A 15,283-nucleotide genomic window follows, 5' to 3' on the forward strand; every position below is an offset into this window, starting at 1 on the left:
TCATTTATTTTGAAGATACATGGCTAACTTGATTTTTTTTAAATGGCATGGGGGGGTCAAATTTAATCATTTTAAAAAGAGTATTTTTTGTGGTTATATTGCCCAACTATATGAAATTAATTTTAAATTTTCGACTTTTCATCAACTTTGACCATCCAATACCCCTCTTTGCGGCATGGACGTTTGTTGGGATCCGACGACCCGACATTGTCGCTTCAAGGGGGCGCGAAATCGCCGTCGTGGACGTGCAAGTTGTCGCACCTAACCCTTCCTTGGGCAGCGCACAGCGCAAAAAGGTCGTCAAGTATCATGACGAAGCTCAGCTCACCCGGTGATTGGTGCGTGGAGCTTTGGTACAACCAAGGAGGAGAGCGGAAGAAGAAACGCAAGTGCGATTTGCCAGCGCTACCATCTCGTGGCGACGTGTCTGGTCTTCCGAGTCCACGCAGTCCCTGCGTGAGTTGGGGCTGATGGACCGGGAGCTGGCACAATATAGCACCTACGCATTGCGCGGCTCCTGGATGAACTGGGTAAGGTTTGGTGCGTCTACGTATTCTCGGATGGGGCATGGGCGCCCAGAAAATCTCCAAAGGTGATCGTCAAAATCTATTGGTTTCTACATCCGTCCGTTCCCTTCAGGAACGGACTTGCTTTTATCGTTTCTAATTTTTGCTGTCGAGTCTGTTTCAGGTTAGTCCGATAGAGAAACGAGAAGGATCCGTTAGCAGATCCCAGTCCATATCCTTTTCCATGTCATCACACTTGCCCCGTCAATCCTGGCTGATATGATGATACTGAGTATCACTCCCGAGCGCTAGGTTCATTTCAATCTAGTTTAATCGCAATGAAGGAGGTTTCCAACCGGATCTGATAGTCAAATGCCTCGTCATCTAATCAGTGACGCGCATGAATGGATTAACGAGATTCCCACTGTCCCTATCTACGAGTTTCGATCGAGCGATTGGAGAGAGCGGACGTGTCTGAGAGCAGCTCGCTGTAATCCTTGCGAAATCGAAACGATTTTGTGCTAAAATTGTGTTTAAAGTGTTGATTCAACTCAAACACAGGATGAGAAAACACAAGAAATGGCGACAATCGAGAAAATTTCAGCCAAAGAGGAGAACATGATGGAAACGGAAATACCGGAAAATCCGGAAAACTGGGAGACGAAAAGTGTCGGACGGAGCTGTTCCACGTCGAGAACAGAGAACTGAAAGAGGAAAGCAAGCCCGACACTGGAAAAGGAAGACGGGAAAAACGGAAGGGAGAAGAACCCGAAGAAGACGGGGGAAAAAGCCGCGGCGGATTCAGCACAAGAGACAGAAGCAGTCGAAATGACAGAAGCGGAAGAGTTGAGAAAGAAACAAGAAGAGAACACCAACAGAGCGCAGACCAGCAGAGCACAGACCATAAAAAAGGTTACGATGGAGACAGACAAGGCGCTAACGGAGATAGCAAAAGCTATCAAGAAAGAGATGGGAGGAAAGATCTCCTTCACCAAAGAAAACCAGAAGAAAATCCTGACGGCGTCAGGAGACATCAAGAACGGCATCTCAGACGTCCTTTTGGAAGTCATCGGGATGCAAGAAGAAGCACGACTGGCGGAAGAAAGGGCGACGAATGCGGAGAACCAAGTCAAGAAGCTGAGGGAACAGATCCGACAGCTGACCGAAAAGAAGGAAACGCAGGCGAGGCAAACGCAGAGAAACAGAGAGAGAGCGAGAGAGAGAGAGAGAGAAAAGAAGGACCTCAGAGGGCCTTCTCAGAAGAAACTGGATCAACACCGCAAAGAGTTGCATGAAGAAGCAGCGAGAGAAGAGGCGGGGAACCAGGAAGGTGGACAAAATACCCCAACAGCGGCACCAAGGAGCACACCTACACCGGCGCCAAAAAAGAAGAAGCAGAAAAACAGGTAGGGGAGTGGACCACTGTGTCGTACGCGCAGAAGCTCAAAGAAAAGATTCCAGCAAGGCACGAGACGCTCGTGAGGATGGACGGACAGAGCGAAACCGAGACGAAGAGAACTATGAGCAACCTCAACATCCAGGAAATCGGATGACCCCTTGCCCAGGTGGTAAGCCGAAAACACGGTTCACTGCTCTAGTCAGCCAAGGCGAGAAGAAGAAGAGGCTGAAAGAAGTCCTGAAAAAGAAACAAGGGGTCCAGGTGGACCAGGTCAAAAAACTGAATCCCACAATCACGATCACGGGATTGGGGACAGAGTGGAAACCGGAAGAAGTCGTCCTGGACATCTGAGAGAAAAACGACTGGATCCGGATGGAGAGAACCAGCGAACAGTTCACCACAGAGGTGAAAGTTCTCTCGAGGAGAGCCTTCAAGGACAGCAGCAAGCAGAACATCGTCCTGATGATGGACGCAAAAACGCAGGCAGAATGCCTGAAAAGCAAGAAAGCGGTGGTAGGACTAACCCTCTTCTGGATGGAAGAAAAGATAGAGGTGAACCGGTGCTTCAATTGCCACGGCTACGGCTGCCATCGGAGCGGCCTAACGTCCTCTGGACAAACAGGCCCCCAATAGCATTACCATGTCCCTACCTACTATCAAGCGAAACCACTGCCAAGGAAACGGGTTGGAAAAATTAGCGGGGAAAGAAGACCCTGTTGAGCTTGACTCTGTCTGGCACTGTAAGGTGTAGCATAAGTGAGAGATGGCAACATCGCCGGTGAAATACCACTACTTTTATCGTTTCTTTACTTAGTCGGTGAGGCGGACGCGTGCGCCGTTCGCTTATGAGCGTCGTTCCGTGTCCGTACGTTCGCACGTGCGGTCCGGTCGGCTGTCCGAGTTTGCGGACGTTACGGGCGCCGATTAACGCTCCCGCGTGATGCGATTCGAGGACACTGCCAGGCGGGGAGTTTGACTGGGGCGGTACATCTGTCAAAGAATAACGCAGGTGTCCTAAGCAATATATTGATTTTTTCAAGAAATGAAACGATTTTTTTTTTTTAGAATAGTCACGAAACTTTAATTATTTAGACTAGTCACTACAAATCAGTAAAACTTCTTACACATTTAGGTAGGTAGTAAACTTAATTTTGGTTTGGTTTAATACTTGAGATTGAGATAATTAATGTATGGGTATTTTACAGCGCAGAAACTAGGTTTCAAGTACTCGGCGTCGGCTCGTGCCTGCTTATTTTGAGTGCTGTAAAATACCTACCGTACGACATTTGCATTAGACTCTTTCGGCTGACCAAATGTTTTATTTTGCACTTTTGCAGATTTTAATGAAATAACAAAGGTCAAAAGGAAATTGCAGACTACCTATCAGACGTAGAGTTTTTCCAAAAATTCGAAAGAACTCAAGATGTCGTTTCCGCCTCGTGCAGTTTTTTCGCAACCCCCATTAATTTTCAGTTCTGCATGGTGCGAGACGATCGGCACTTATTCCCCTTCGCAATATAGTATTCCGATTTTCGAATGCACAGCGCATCGAATGAAGGCACTTCCGCGGTACTACTTGTGCGCTCTGACTTGTCAAAAGAATTATTATGGCGCTATGCCGCTTTGTTTACCTTTCCGGTTTCCGCCAACGTGCAAAATTTCAAATGGTTTTCGGTAAAATGCTGGTAAGTCCACGCGTTTGTTGCGTCAGGCGGTACTCGCTGGTCTTCGCAGGGTCGAGAAGAAAGATGAATCGCAGCCAAACGATCCAAAGACCTGAGGCCTAAAATTGTGGGGCGAAAACGTGTTCCTCCAGCCGCCCCATGGCTGGCACAGTGTCTAAAACCAAAATTCGAATTCGTTAACCGAAATCAACCGAAACGAAATGGGCCACTCTAAATGTCACGGAAGGTGGTTGCGTCGCGTAGGTAAGAGACGTCGTCGTCGTCGTTGCGTTTTTTGATGCTTCAATGCTAACTCCGGGTGGTCGAGCAGCGATGTTACAGTCCCGCAAGCGCTTGTAGAACCTCTCGGGCCTTCTATACCCGCCAATGTGAATTCGTGGCGTTTTATAACGCTACAAAGTTGCAAAAATGGCCGGAAATGACACATTTAGCGATTTAAGTGGCATGCACCTTATTTATCGTGAAGTTAGACGCAATAGCAGAGCTGCAGTGAAGAAAGATTCCCTAATCGCCAGGTTCACCATCGTAGTGTATTTTCCCATGTTAATCGACGCCTTCGAGAATTTGGAAATTTGAGACCAATCAATGTGGACAGAGGTAGACCTGCAGTGCAGTTAATGCTGTGGTCCGAGACGAACAAATATTTTAAATGGTAGCTGCTGACCGCAGTTTAAGCGTGTGCGAAATTGCACGTAGAATCCATGTTCCAACAACCACTGCATGGACAATGGACAGCAATATAAAAAAAAAGTCTGCACCCATATCACATTAATTATTGTGTGCCAGCATTATTACCTGAAGATCTTCCGAGAAGGCGGGAGTTTTGGTGAATTATTATTGTTATTATTATAATAGGCCGAGCAGAGGCAATGCCTATTTTGCTCATCCACAAGTTGAAAGTTATCCCTTGGCATTGGAGTAAACCACAGCTGGAATTGAAAGCAGCTATATTTTACTGCTTGCTCATTTGAGCATTCCTACTGAAGTAAATATTCTCAATTTTATTCTTAAACTTGCTGATGGAGGAGTCTGATGAAACAGCGTTCTCTGGAAGATGAGTAAGAAATTTTTCCGAATGCTGGTCTTGTATCTTTCATGGAACAACTTGAGGAAATGCCCACGCAACCCGTCGTTCCCTTTCAAACATAACATGCAACAAATTTTGCCAGATACTTTAATGTTTTTGGTTCAGAAGTCGAACAAGTTGTAGCTGGTATAGAAGCTTCTATCATCAGACTCAACGAACCGACAGAGAACCATGTGAGAGAGGCTTGCCCACAGGTCATTTCCAAGAATTTAAGAAAAACAAATCACTCTCAATCAGAAAACCACAACAAAGTTATTAAAAGCTTACGTCGAAAAGATTGCTTTTATTTAAAAGCCGATAAGGGTAATAAGGTGGTTATTTTGGACAAAGAGGATTATTTATTATGAAAGGGTTAATCACCTAATTAGTAACGGTCCTTATCAGGTAATAAACACAAATCCTTTGCCTCATCAGGGATGTCAACAAGGTTTTGAAAAAATGTAGCCACCTTGTCACACCTGGTATTAGATATAAGTTACATGTCTCTAACCCAACTGTTCCTAAATTATACTGTTTGCCAAAAATTCATAAACCTGAAAAATCTGTGAGACCGATTGTTTCTGCAATCAATGCTCCAACTTCAAAAATTTCTAAATGGTTGACAAATGAATTCAATAACTTGCCCATAAAACAATCAAGTTTTTCAGTCCAAAATTCATTAGATTTTATTAACAGAATTAAAGATATTAGACTCAAAGACAGCGAGATTTTGGTTTCATTTGATAAGTTCTCTTTTTCCTAGTGTTCCAATTCCACAGACTCTTGAACACCTTAAAGAATTATTGTTAGAAAACCACTTAGATGACAAAATTGTAATGGAATATATTCAGCTCACCGAAATTTGCATGAAGCAGAACATTTTTCAAATCAACGATAAATTTTATCCACTGAATGAGGGAACAGCACTCTTTGTCTCCTTTTATTGCTGATCTATTCATGAGCCGTTTTGAGAAAGATTTAGAGAAATAGCTTGAATACTTTCCTAGTGTATGGTTAAGGAATGTGGATGTTATTTTTGCAATTTTCGACACAAATAAAGGCGCCTTTCGATCGAGCGGTCGAGCAGAGCGGACGTATTTGAGAGCGACTACCAGTTGTCTAGAGCACGTGGTTTTGTTTTTGTAAAGTTTGTTTTGTGTGTTTGTTTTCTAAGTGCCTTGTGTGCTTGGGGGCTACCGGGAGACAGCTTTCAAAGCGAAGTGTGTGAATTGTGGTGAAGTGGGTCTGTAAACCCGTAACTTAGGTTACGGCAGAGCAGCCACCGAGCGGCGGTTTGCGCGTTGTGTTGTGCCGTTTGTTGTGCTTCCCTGTGCCTTGTGTGCTTGAGAGTGCCGACCTACGTGTCACAACAAGGGGGCTACATCTGTAGCAGCGTCGAGAGTTGTGCAACAAGTGTGCTTCGGTATTATTCGAGTGCCCTGTGCGCCCGAGTGAGGCTGAGGACACCCACACCACAAGGGGGCGACGCCCAAGCTAAGTGGATTACAGTTGCCTTTCAGGGGGGCTGTAGAGAGCGGCGTTTCTGCGGTCCACGTGTCGAGAAGTCCCGGAACGTTCCAGAAGATTTCGACGCGACACAAAGGAGGGGTCGCCCAGGTAGGCGATTAACCATCTGTTACAGGTAGAGAGTGGTGTTCCTGCGGTCCACGAGTCGAGAAGCTCGAGAACGTTCCAGAACGTTCTAGAAGCTTTCGACGCGACACAAAGGAGGGGTCGCACAGGTAGGCGGCTGAACATCTGTTCCAGCTATCGACAGCCGGAACATTCCGGAAGGATTGGCAAAACCACGGACCGCGATGACGGAAATCGCGGAAAAAGCGGGGACCTCGGGACAAAACCCGGACGAGAAGCGGGAGCCCGTCCCAACAAACTGGGAAGAACGGGAAGCGGCCTCAACCACGACAGCGGAGGCGATGGAAACGGGGGCACCGGCAGCCGCAGCAGCGGAGATCGGCGCAAAGAGAGCGCGGGACGAGGCAGAAGAAAGCGGAGAGGAGGAGGCCCCAACCAGGACGAAAGTCCTGATAAGAGGAGCGGAAGCAGAGGCAGAGACCCCGAAGAAAACAGGGGAAAAGAGCGGCGACACCAGGCAACTCCAGCCCGGACAATGTTGGAGGATCGAGGCGGCAAGAAGGAGGATCTTCACAGCGCTGAAGAAAATCAGAGGCCACCAACAGGGAAACGACGGGGAAGCTGACCTTTCGACGGGACGACCAGCGTCAGGTCCGAGAAGCGCAGGACGAAATCCAGGAGGCGGTAAGCGACATGCTCATGGAGGTCGTCCTGGCAAGAGAGGAGCGTGTGTTGCAGGTGAGACTGCAGCGGATGGAGGCCACAGCAGGGAGAGACACGAGAGGACCGTCTCAGAAGAAGCTGGACCAGCTACGAGAGGATCTGGCCAAGGAAGCTGGGGTGGAGCCACCAGCGAGGAAGGGGGCCCAGCCACCGACGGAGCAATGGGAAACCGTCGGGAAAAAGAAGGGCGCGAAGAAAACCCAGGGAGGTCAGACCAAGGGGGCGCAGTAACAGGGGGGCCCAACCGAGGGGGCGCAGTCTGAGGGGGCAGCCCCAGGGGGCACCGACCATGGGGGCAAAGCCCCAGGTGGAGGCTGCCAAGGGGGCACCGACCAAAGGGGCGCAGCACCGGGGGGCTCCGACTAAAGGGGCGCAGCACCGGGGGGCTCCGACTAAAGGGGCGCAGCCTCAAGGGGGCACCGACCAAGGGGGCGCAGCACCGGGGGGCGCAGCCTCAGGGGGGCTCGACCAATGGAGCGCAGCCCCAAGGGGGCCAGAAGATGACCTACGCGCAGAGGCTGAAAGCCCGCATGGAGGAAGTCCACGAGACCGTCGTCGCGGCAGATTCGGGGTGCGGGTTGAAGAATGTCCTCCAACAGGTGGACATCAAAGTGATCGGGGGCCCGGTAGCCCAGATGAGCACCCGGAAGGACGGGTCTGTGGTCCTTGCCTGCAAGAGCAAGGAACAGAAGGAGAAGCTGGAGCAGGAACTGCGCAAGAGGGAGGGAGTGACGGTGAGGGACATCCCAAGGATGAACCCCACACTGACCCTGACAGGGCTGGAGGCGCACTGGAGCGCCGAAGAGGTGGTGGCGGACGTCCACCAAAAGAACGACTGGCTGCACGGAGGACAGCCGCTGGAAGAGTTCCGGAAGAGCTTCGCGTTCCTCACCAAGAGGAAGTGCCAGAACGAGAGGCGGCAGAACATGGTCTTCGCCGTGGAACCGAGAATCCACCACGAGGCAATGGAAAGAGGAAAGGTCGTCGTCGGCCTGACCCTCTGCTTCGTAACGGAGGAGATCCGCGTGAAGCAGTGCCTCAGGTGCCATCGTTTCGGCCACATGGCGAAAGAGTGCAAGAACAAGGATCTGTGCTTCAAGTGCGGGAAAGAGGGCCACCGGAAAAGCGAGTGCGGGGCGGAGGCCAAATGAGGGAGAAAAAAACATCATCGAGGGAAAGTCAAGGAAGTCGAAACGTTACAATATTCTCAATGCATTGACCTGCGTTTTTTAAAACTGAACATTGGGCTATGTTCAGAGTTAAAAAAAGCTCTCTGTATATACAAGATAATGCTGCTGCAGCAATATAAGGCAAGTTGGGCCCGGTGGGTCCCGAAATATGATTTTATTTTTAGATGGGTCGCGGTCCAGACTACTTTGGGAACCACCGCATTACGATATACATTAGGTATTACTTGTAACAGGTACTCGTTTGGACATTCTTGACTCGGCTCCTAACGTCACGTCCATCGTCTCGTCCATAATACTGTTACAAGTAACCTATCGGACTTATAACGAAAATTACTATTTTATAATCCAAATCACTCTGGTTTTAATTGATTCGGATTAACGAGGTTGCACTGTATTTGTTTTAACCATGTCATTTATAGTCAAAATTCTGTAGTGGTTGTTTGTGAATAAAAACTTGTGAAGGAGTGTGATCTCGAAGCTAGTACCAACGCTCCACCACAAGCTGCTGTCAATGTGGATCATGTTGAAGATGATAGAAGAAAACGTGTTCATCTTTTGCCTGAATCTAAACAAATTGTTTACAACGTCTATGAAGGTGTTCTTGCAAGGGGGTGCTCTAACCCTATTAAGGACACCAGTGAATTAACCAGGGTACCATATATTATTTACGAATTCTACAAGAATAATGTGGTTCCAAAGACAAAAAATCTAATGGGAAAGCTTGAAGAGAAAGGATTTGAAAAATTTACTGTGAAGACCCATTTAGATTATATTTAAGTATACCATTTTTTTCGGATGTTGGATCGACGTCTAGCAATTATGGAAACACCCCGCCTTAAAAAACTCAGATTTGAGTATATTTATCAAATTCGCAAATTTAGAGCTGATGAAACATGGTACGATTCGCACGACGTTCTAAAAAAAGGCATTACCGCGATGGCTCCAGCAAGTGCGTCTTGATAACTCTTCCATCTCGTGGAAAACGAATCATAATTCTTCCTGCCGGAAGCGAAAATGGTTGGATAGAAGGCTCGTTATTGCTATCTGCAAAAAATATCAAGTACTGCTCCGCCAACTATCACCAGGATGTGGATGGGGCTCTTATTGAAAGTTGGTTTCAAAACCAGTTGTTGCCAAACATACCACAAAACTTGGTAATAATAATGGACAATGCGAAGTACCATTCAAGACTTACTGTTAAAAAACCATCGCGAAAAGATGATATTTTAAATGTTATGGCAAATCACAAGATCGCAGTTCCACAGAAAAACACAAAAAAGACTTACAACACATACTAAAAAACGATGACATTCCGCAACAGTACGTTGTTGATGAAATTGCAAAAGAGATAGGACACACTGTTTTGAGACTACCGCCATATTATTGCGTACTGAATCCAATAGAATTAATATGGAGTAGTTTGAAAAGAGGCGTTCGACAAAGCAACGTAGCACCAAATTTAAGAGGAACTGTTGTAGAGTTTTGATTGATAAGACAGGAGGTGAAAAAGATTGGCTCAAACCTCTGGAGAAATTGTTTTCGCCAGGTAATCGACGTGGAAAATTCCTATTTGTCCCCCACAATGCCCGAATTCGTCAGAAATTTGACAGAAGATAGTGACGACAACGCAGATTGTTAATTTTAATTTTATGTAAATGTTATATATATATATGTATGTAGAAAGGGACTTTCGGGGAGCTTTTTTATTCGTTGTCGTACGAAGGTGAGGATTTCACTAAAATTCATCTAATTTTTACCTGAAGCCATTTTTATAAAGAAAAGTAAAGAAAAGACAATTTTTGCAAAAAAAGTATGCAAAGATACTTATGGGGAGTTTTTTTTTGGTTTGTAGCAAAGCTAGACGTTTGAAGGAATTTTGGGGAACCTTCAGGACTTTCGAGGAGTTTCGCAGCAAAATTGGTTGCCTAAAATTTCAGAACTTTTTATACTCTATTGGGACTTTCGAAGAACTTAAGTTTAAGCGAAAATAGCTGCCTAGCTTATGCAGTCTTAACTTCAAGAAAAAAATCAGCAGTATTAATTAGCCTCTGAATTAATTAATATTAATTAATTATTAATAGGCAATTATCTGCCTATACCGCATTACATTTCGGCCAACTTTATAAAAAAATATTCCTCTTTGTGAATTCACTTTAAAAAAAGATACTTTTGGGGAATTCGTGTTCTTCAAAAGTACCCCTACGTGATCAATTTTAAGGTTATATTCTATTGGAAATGATGTTACAGACTATGCTGGCCTATCTGAGATTTTTAAAAAGATCTAATTATTTTGGAGACAAAGCTGACATTAAATTGCTATCCACAGGAATCCCGCTGCAACCCCATTCTTAAAAATGTTAAATATGAAACGGAAACGGGTGACCCTTCTAGTACAATTTGGCGAAATATTTTTTATAACCGATTTTACTTGATTGGTTATTAGCAAATACTCAAAATTCCTTGAAATTGTCCCAAACAAATAAAAAAGCCGGATTCCGAATCATTCTCCAATTCGCGCAAAGGTACTTTTGGGGAATTTGTGTTCCTCAAAAGTACCTTTACGTGATATGCGTTTTAGGAGTATGTTCAATTGGAAATGATGTTACAGACTATGCTGGCCTTTCTGAACTTTTTTAAAAAGACCTAATTATTTTGAAGTCAAAGTTAACATTGAATTGTTATCAACAGGAATCCTGCTGCAACCCCACTCTTAAAAATGTAAAATATGAGACGGAATCGGGTGACCCCTCTAGTATTTGGCGAAATATTTTTACAACCGATTTTACTTGATTGGTGATTAAAAAATACTCAAAATTCCTTGAAATTATCCCAAACACAAATAAATAAAAAAGCCGGATTCCGAATCATTCTCCAATTCCCGCAAAGGTACTTTTGGGGAATTTGTGTTCCTCAAAAGTACCTTTACGTGATATGCGTTTTAGGAGTATGTTCAATTGGAAATGATGTTACAGATTATCCTGGCCCTTCTGAGCCTTTTTAAAAAGACCTAATTATTTTGAAGACAAAGTCAAATCCCGCTGCAACCCCATTCGTAAATATGTAAATTATGAAACGGAATCGGATGACCCCTCTAGTTTTTGCGAAATATTTTTATAACCGATTTTACTTGATTGGTGACTAAAAAATACTCAAAATTCCTTGAAATTATCCCAAACACAAATAAATAAAAAAGCCGGATTCCGAATCATTCTCCAATTCCCGCAAAGGTACTTTTGGGGAATTTGTGTTCCTCAAAAGTTCCTTTACGTGATATGCGTTTTAGGAGTATGTTCAATTGGAAATGATGTTACAGACTATGCTGGCCTTTCTGAACTTTTTTAAAAAGACCTAATTATTTTGAAGTCAAAGTTAACATTGAATTGTTATCAACAGGAATCCTGCTGCAACCCCACTCTTAAAAATGTAAAATATGAGACGGAATCGGGTGACCCCTCTAGTATTTAGCGAAATATTTTTACAACCGATTTTACTTGATTGGTGATTAAAAAATACTCAAAATTCCTTGAAATTATCCCAAACACAAATAAATAAAAAAGCCGGACTCCGAATCATTCTTCAATTCCCGCAAAGGTACTTTTGGGGAATTCGTGTTCCTCAATAGTACCTTTACGTGATATGCGTTTTAGGAGTATGTTCAATTGGAAATGATGTTACAGACTATGCTGGCCTTTCTGAACTTTTTTAAAAAGACCTAATTATTTTGAAGTCAAAGTTAACATTGAATTGTTATCAACAGGAATCCTGCTGCAACCCCACTCTTAAAAATGTAAAATATGAGACGGAATCGGGTGACCCCTCTAGTATTTGGCGAAATATTTTTACAACCGATTTTACTTGATTGGTGATTAAAAAATACTCAAAATTCCTTGAAATTATCCCAAACACAAATAAATAAAAAAGCCGGATTCCGAATCATTCTCCAATTCCCGCAAAGGTACTTTTGGGGAATTTGTGTTCCTCAAAAGTACCTTTACGTGATATGCGTTTTAGGAGTATGTTCAATTGGAAATGATGTTACAGATTATCCTGGCCCTTCTGAGCCTTTTTAAAAAGACCTAATTATTTTGAAGACAAATTTGTCATTAAATTATTACCAATAGGAATCCCGCTGCAACCCCACTCGTAAAAATGTAAAATATGAAACGGAATCGGATGACCCCTCTAGTATTTGGTGAAATATTTTTATAACCGATTTTACTTGATTGGTGATTAAAAAATACTCAAAATTTCTTAAAATTATCCCATTCACAAACGAATAAAAAAGTCGGATTCCGAATCATTCTTCAATTCCCGCAAAGGTACTTTTGGGGAATTCGTTTTCCTCAAAAGTACCTTTACGTGATATCAATTTTAAGGTTACGTTCTATTTAAAATGATGTTACAGGCAATGCTGGTTTTTCTGAGCCTTTTTAAAAAGACCTAATTATTTTGAAGACAAGTTTGTCATTAAATTATTATCAATAGGAATCCCACTGCAACCTCATTCGTAAAAATGTAATATATGAAACGGAATTGGGTGACCCCTCTAGTATTTGGCGAAATATTTTTATAACCGATTTTACTTGATTTGTGATTAAAAAATACTCAAAATTCCTTGAAATTATCCCAAAAACAAATAAATAAAAAAGCCGGATTCCGAATCATTCTCCAATTCCCGCAAAGGTACTTTTGGGGAATTTGTGTTCCTCAAAAGTACCTTTACGTGATATGCCTTTTAGGAGTATGTTCAATTGGAAATGATGTTACAGACTATGCTGGCCTTTCTGAACCTTTTTAAAAAGACCTAATTATTTTGAAGTCAAAGTTAACATTGAATTGTTATCAACAGGAATCCTGCTGCAACCCCACTCTTAAAAATGTAAAATATGAGCGGAATCGGGTGACCCCTCTAGTATTTGGCGAAATATTTTTACAACCGATTTTACTTGATTGGTGATTAAAAAATACTCAAAATTCCTTGAAATTATCCCAAACACAAATAAATAAAAAAGCCGGATTCCGAATCATTCCCCAATTACCGCAAAGGTACTTTTCGGGAATTTGTGTTCCTCAAAAGTACCTTTACGTGATATGCGTTTTAGGAGTATGTTCAATTGGAAATGATGTTACAGACTATGCTGGCCTTTCTGAACCTTTTTAAAAAGACCTAATTATTTTGAAGTCAAAGTTAACATTGAATTGTTATCAACAGGAATCCTGCTGCAACCCCACTCTTAAAAATGTAAAATATGAGCGGAATCGGGTGACCCCTCTAGTATTTGGCGAAATATTTTTACAACCGATTTTACTTGATTGGTGATTAAAAAATACTCAAAATTCCTTGAAATTATCCCAAACACAAATAAATAAAAAAGCCGGATTCCGAATCATTCTCCAATTCCTGCAAAGGTACTTTTGGGGAATTTGTGTTCCTCAAAAGTACCTTTACGTGATATGCGTTTTAGGAGTATGTTCAATTGGAAATGATGTTACAGACTATGCTGGCCTTTCTGAACATTTTTAAAAAGACCTAGTTATTTTGAAGTCAAAATTAACATTGAATTGTTATCAACAGGAATCCTGCTGCAACCCCACTCGTAAAAATGTAAAATATGAAACGGAATCGGATGACCCCTCTAGTATTTGGTGAAATATTTTTATAACCGATTTTACTTGATTGGTGATTAAAAAATACTCAAAATTTCTTAAAATTATCCCATTCACAAACGAATAAAAAAGTCGGATTCCGAATCATTCTTCAATTCCCGCAAAGGTACTTTTGGGGAATTCGTGTTCCTCAAAAGTACCTTTACGTGATATCAATTTTAAGGTTATGTTCTATTGGAAATGATGTTACAGACAATGCTGGCCTTTCTGAGCCTTTTTAAAAAGAACTAATTATTTTGAAGACAAAGTTGTCATTCAATGACAATAAGAATCCCGCTGCAACCCCGTTCGTAAAAATGTAAAATATGAAACAGAATCGAGTTACCCCTCTAGTATTTGGCGAAATATTTTTATAACCGATTTTACTTGATTGGTGATTAAAAATTTTTTAAAATTCCTTGAAATTATCCCAATCACAAACGAATAAACACGCCGGATTCCGAATCATTCTTCAATTCCCGCAAAGGTACTTTTAGGGAATTCGTGTTCCTCAAAAGTACCTTTCCGTGATATCAATTTTAAGGTTATGTTCTATTGGAATTGATGTTACAGACAATGCTGGCCTTTCTGAGCCTTTTTAAAAAGACCTAATTATTTTGTAGACAAAGTTGTCATTAAATGACAATAGGAATCCCGCTGCAACCCCATTCGTAAAAATGTAAAATATGAAACGGAATCGAGTTACCCCTCTAGTATGTGGCGAAATATTTTTATAACCGATTTTACTTGATTGGTGTTTAAAAAATACTCAAAATCCCTTAAAATTATCCCAGTCGCAAACGAATAAACAAGCCGGATTCCGAATCATTCTTCAATTCCCGCAAAGGTACTTTTGGGGAATTCGTGTTCCTCAAAAGTACCTTTACGTGATATCAATTTTAAGGTTACGTTCTATTTAAAATGATGTTACAGACAATGCTGGCTTTTCTGAACCTTTTTAAAAAGACCTAATTATTTTGAAGACAAGTTTGTCATTAAATTATTATCAATAGGAATCCCACTGCAACCTCATTCGTAAAAATGTAAAATATGAAACGGAACCGGGTGACCCCTCTAGTTTTTGGCGAAATATTTTTATAACCGATTTTACTTGATTGGTGATTAAAAAATACTCAAAATTCCTTGAAATTATCCCAAACACAAATAAATAAAAAAGCCGGATTCCGAATCATTCTCCAATTCCCGCAAAGGTACTTTTGGGGAATTTGTGTTCCTCAAAAGTACCTTTACGTGATATGCGTTTTAGGAGTATGTTCAATTGGAAATGATGTTACAGATTATCCTGGCCCTTCTGAGCCTTTTTAAAAAGACCTAATTATTTTGAAGACAAAGTCAAATCCCGCTGCAACCCCATTCGTAAATATGTAAATTATGAAACGGAATCGGATGACCCCTCTAGTTTTTGGCGAAATATTTTTATAACCGATTTTACTTGATTGGTGACTAAAAAATAC

At 42.5% G+C, this 15,283-nt stretch overlaps 2 protein-coding genes across 2 annotated transcripts; both read left to right on the top strand.

Annotated features, from left to right (window-relative positions):
• The first annotated feature begins 309 nt into the window (after nucleotides 1-309).
• Nucleotides 310-2,256, top strand: LOC138140582 (uncharacterized). The gene is made up of 5 exons (XM_069061646.1): nucleotides 310-456; nucleotides 691-720; nucleotides 1,068-1,175; nucleotides 1,245-1,912; nucleotides 1,968-2,256. Exons 1-5 carry the CDS (start codon nucleotides 310-312, stop codon nucleotides 2,254-2,256), a joined length of 1,242 nt encoding a protein of 413 aa, XP_068917747.1.
• Nucleotides 2,257-2,277: 21 nt separating this feature from the next.
• On the top strand, nucleotides 2,278-6,874 carry LOC138140583 (uncharacterized). The gene is made up of 3 exons (XM_069061647.1): nucleotides 2,278-2,457; nucleotides 6,136-6,273; nucleotides 6,353-6,874. Exons 1-3 carry the CDS (start codon nucleotides 2,278-2,280, stop codon nucleotides 6,872-6,874), a joined length of 840 nt encoding a protein of 279 aa, XP_068917748.1.
• Nucleotides 6,875-15,283: the final 8,409 nt, after the last annotated feature.

Source organism: Tenebrio molitor, chromosome Y (assembly GCF_963966145.1).
Source record: "Tenebrio molitor chromosome Y, icTenMoli1.1, whole genome shotgun sequence".
Taxonomy (NCBI): Eukaryota; Metazoa; Arthropoda; class Insecta; order Coleoptera; family Tenebrionidae; genus Tenebrio; species Tenebrio molitor.

Coding starts and splice junctions, on each gene's coding strand:
- LOC138140583 (XM_069061647.1), top strand. CDS start 2,278: ATGGAGAGAACCAGCGAACAGTTCACCACAGAGGTGAAAGTTCTCTCG. Junction 2,458..6,135: donor GGATGGAAGAAAAGATAGAG/GTGAACCGGTGC, acceptor CCACACCACAAG/GGGGCGACGCCCAAGCTAAG. Junction 6,274..6,352: donor ACAAAGGAGGGGTCGCCCAG/GTAGGCGATTAA, acceptor AGAACGTTCCAG/AACGTTCTAGAAGCTTTCGA.
- LOC138140582 (XM_069061646.1), top strand. CDS start 310: ATGACGAAGCTCAGCTCACCCGGTGATTGGTGCGTGGAGCTTTGGTAC. Junction 1,176..1,244: donor AAAACTGGGAGACGAAAAGT/GTCGGACGGAGC, acceptor ACACTGGAAAAG/GAAGACGGGAAAAACGGAAG. Junction 1,913..1,967: donor AAGAAGAAGCAGAAAAACAG/GTAGGGGAGTGG, acceptor AAAAGATTCCAG/CAAGGCACGAGACGCTCGTG.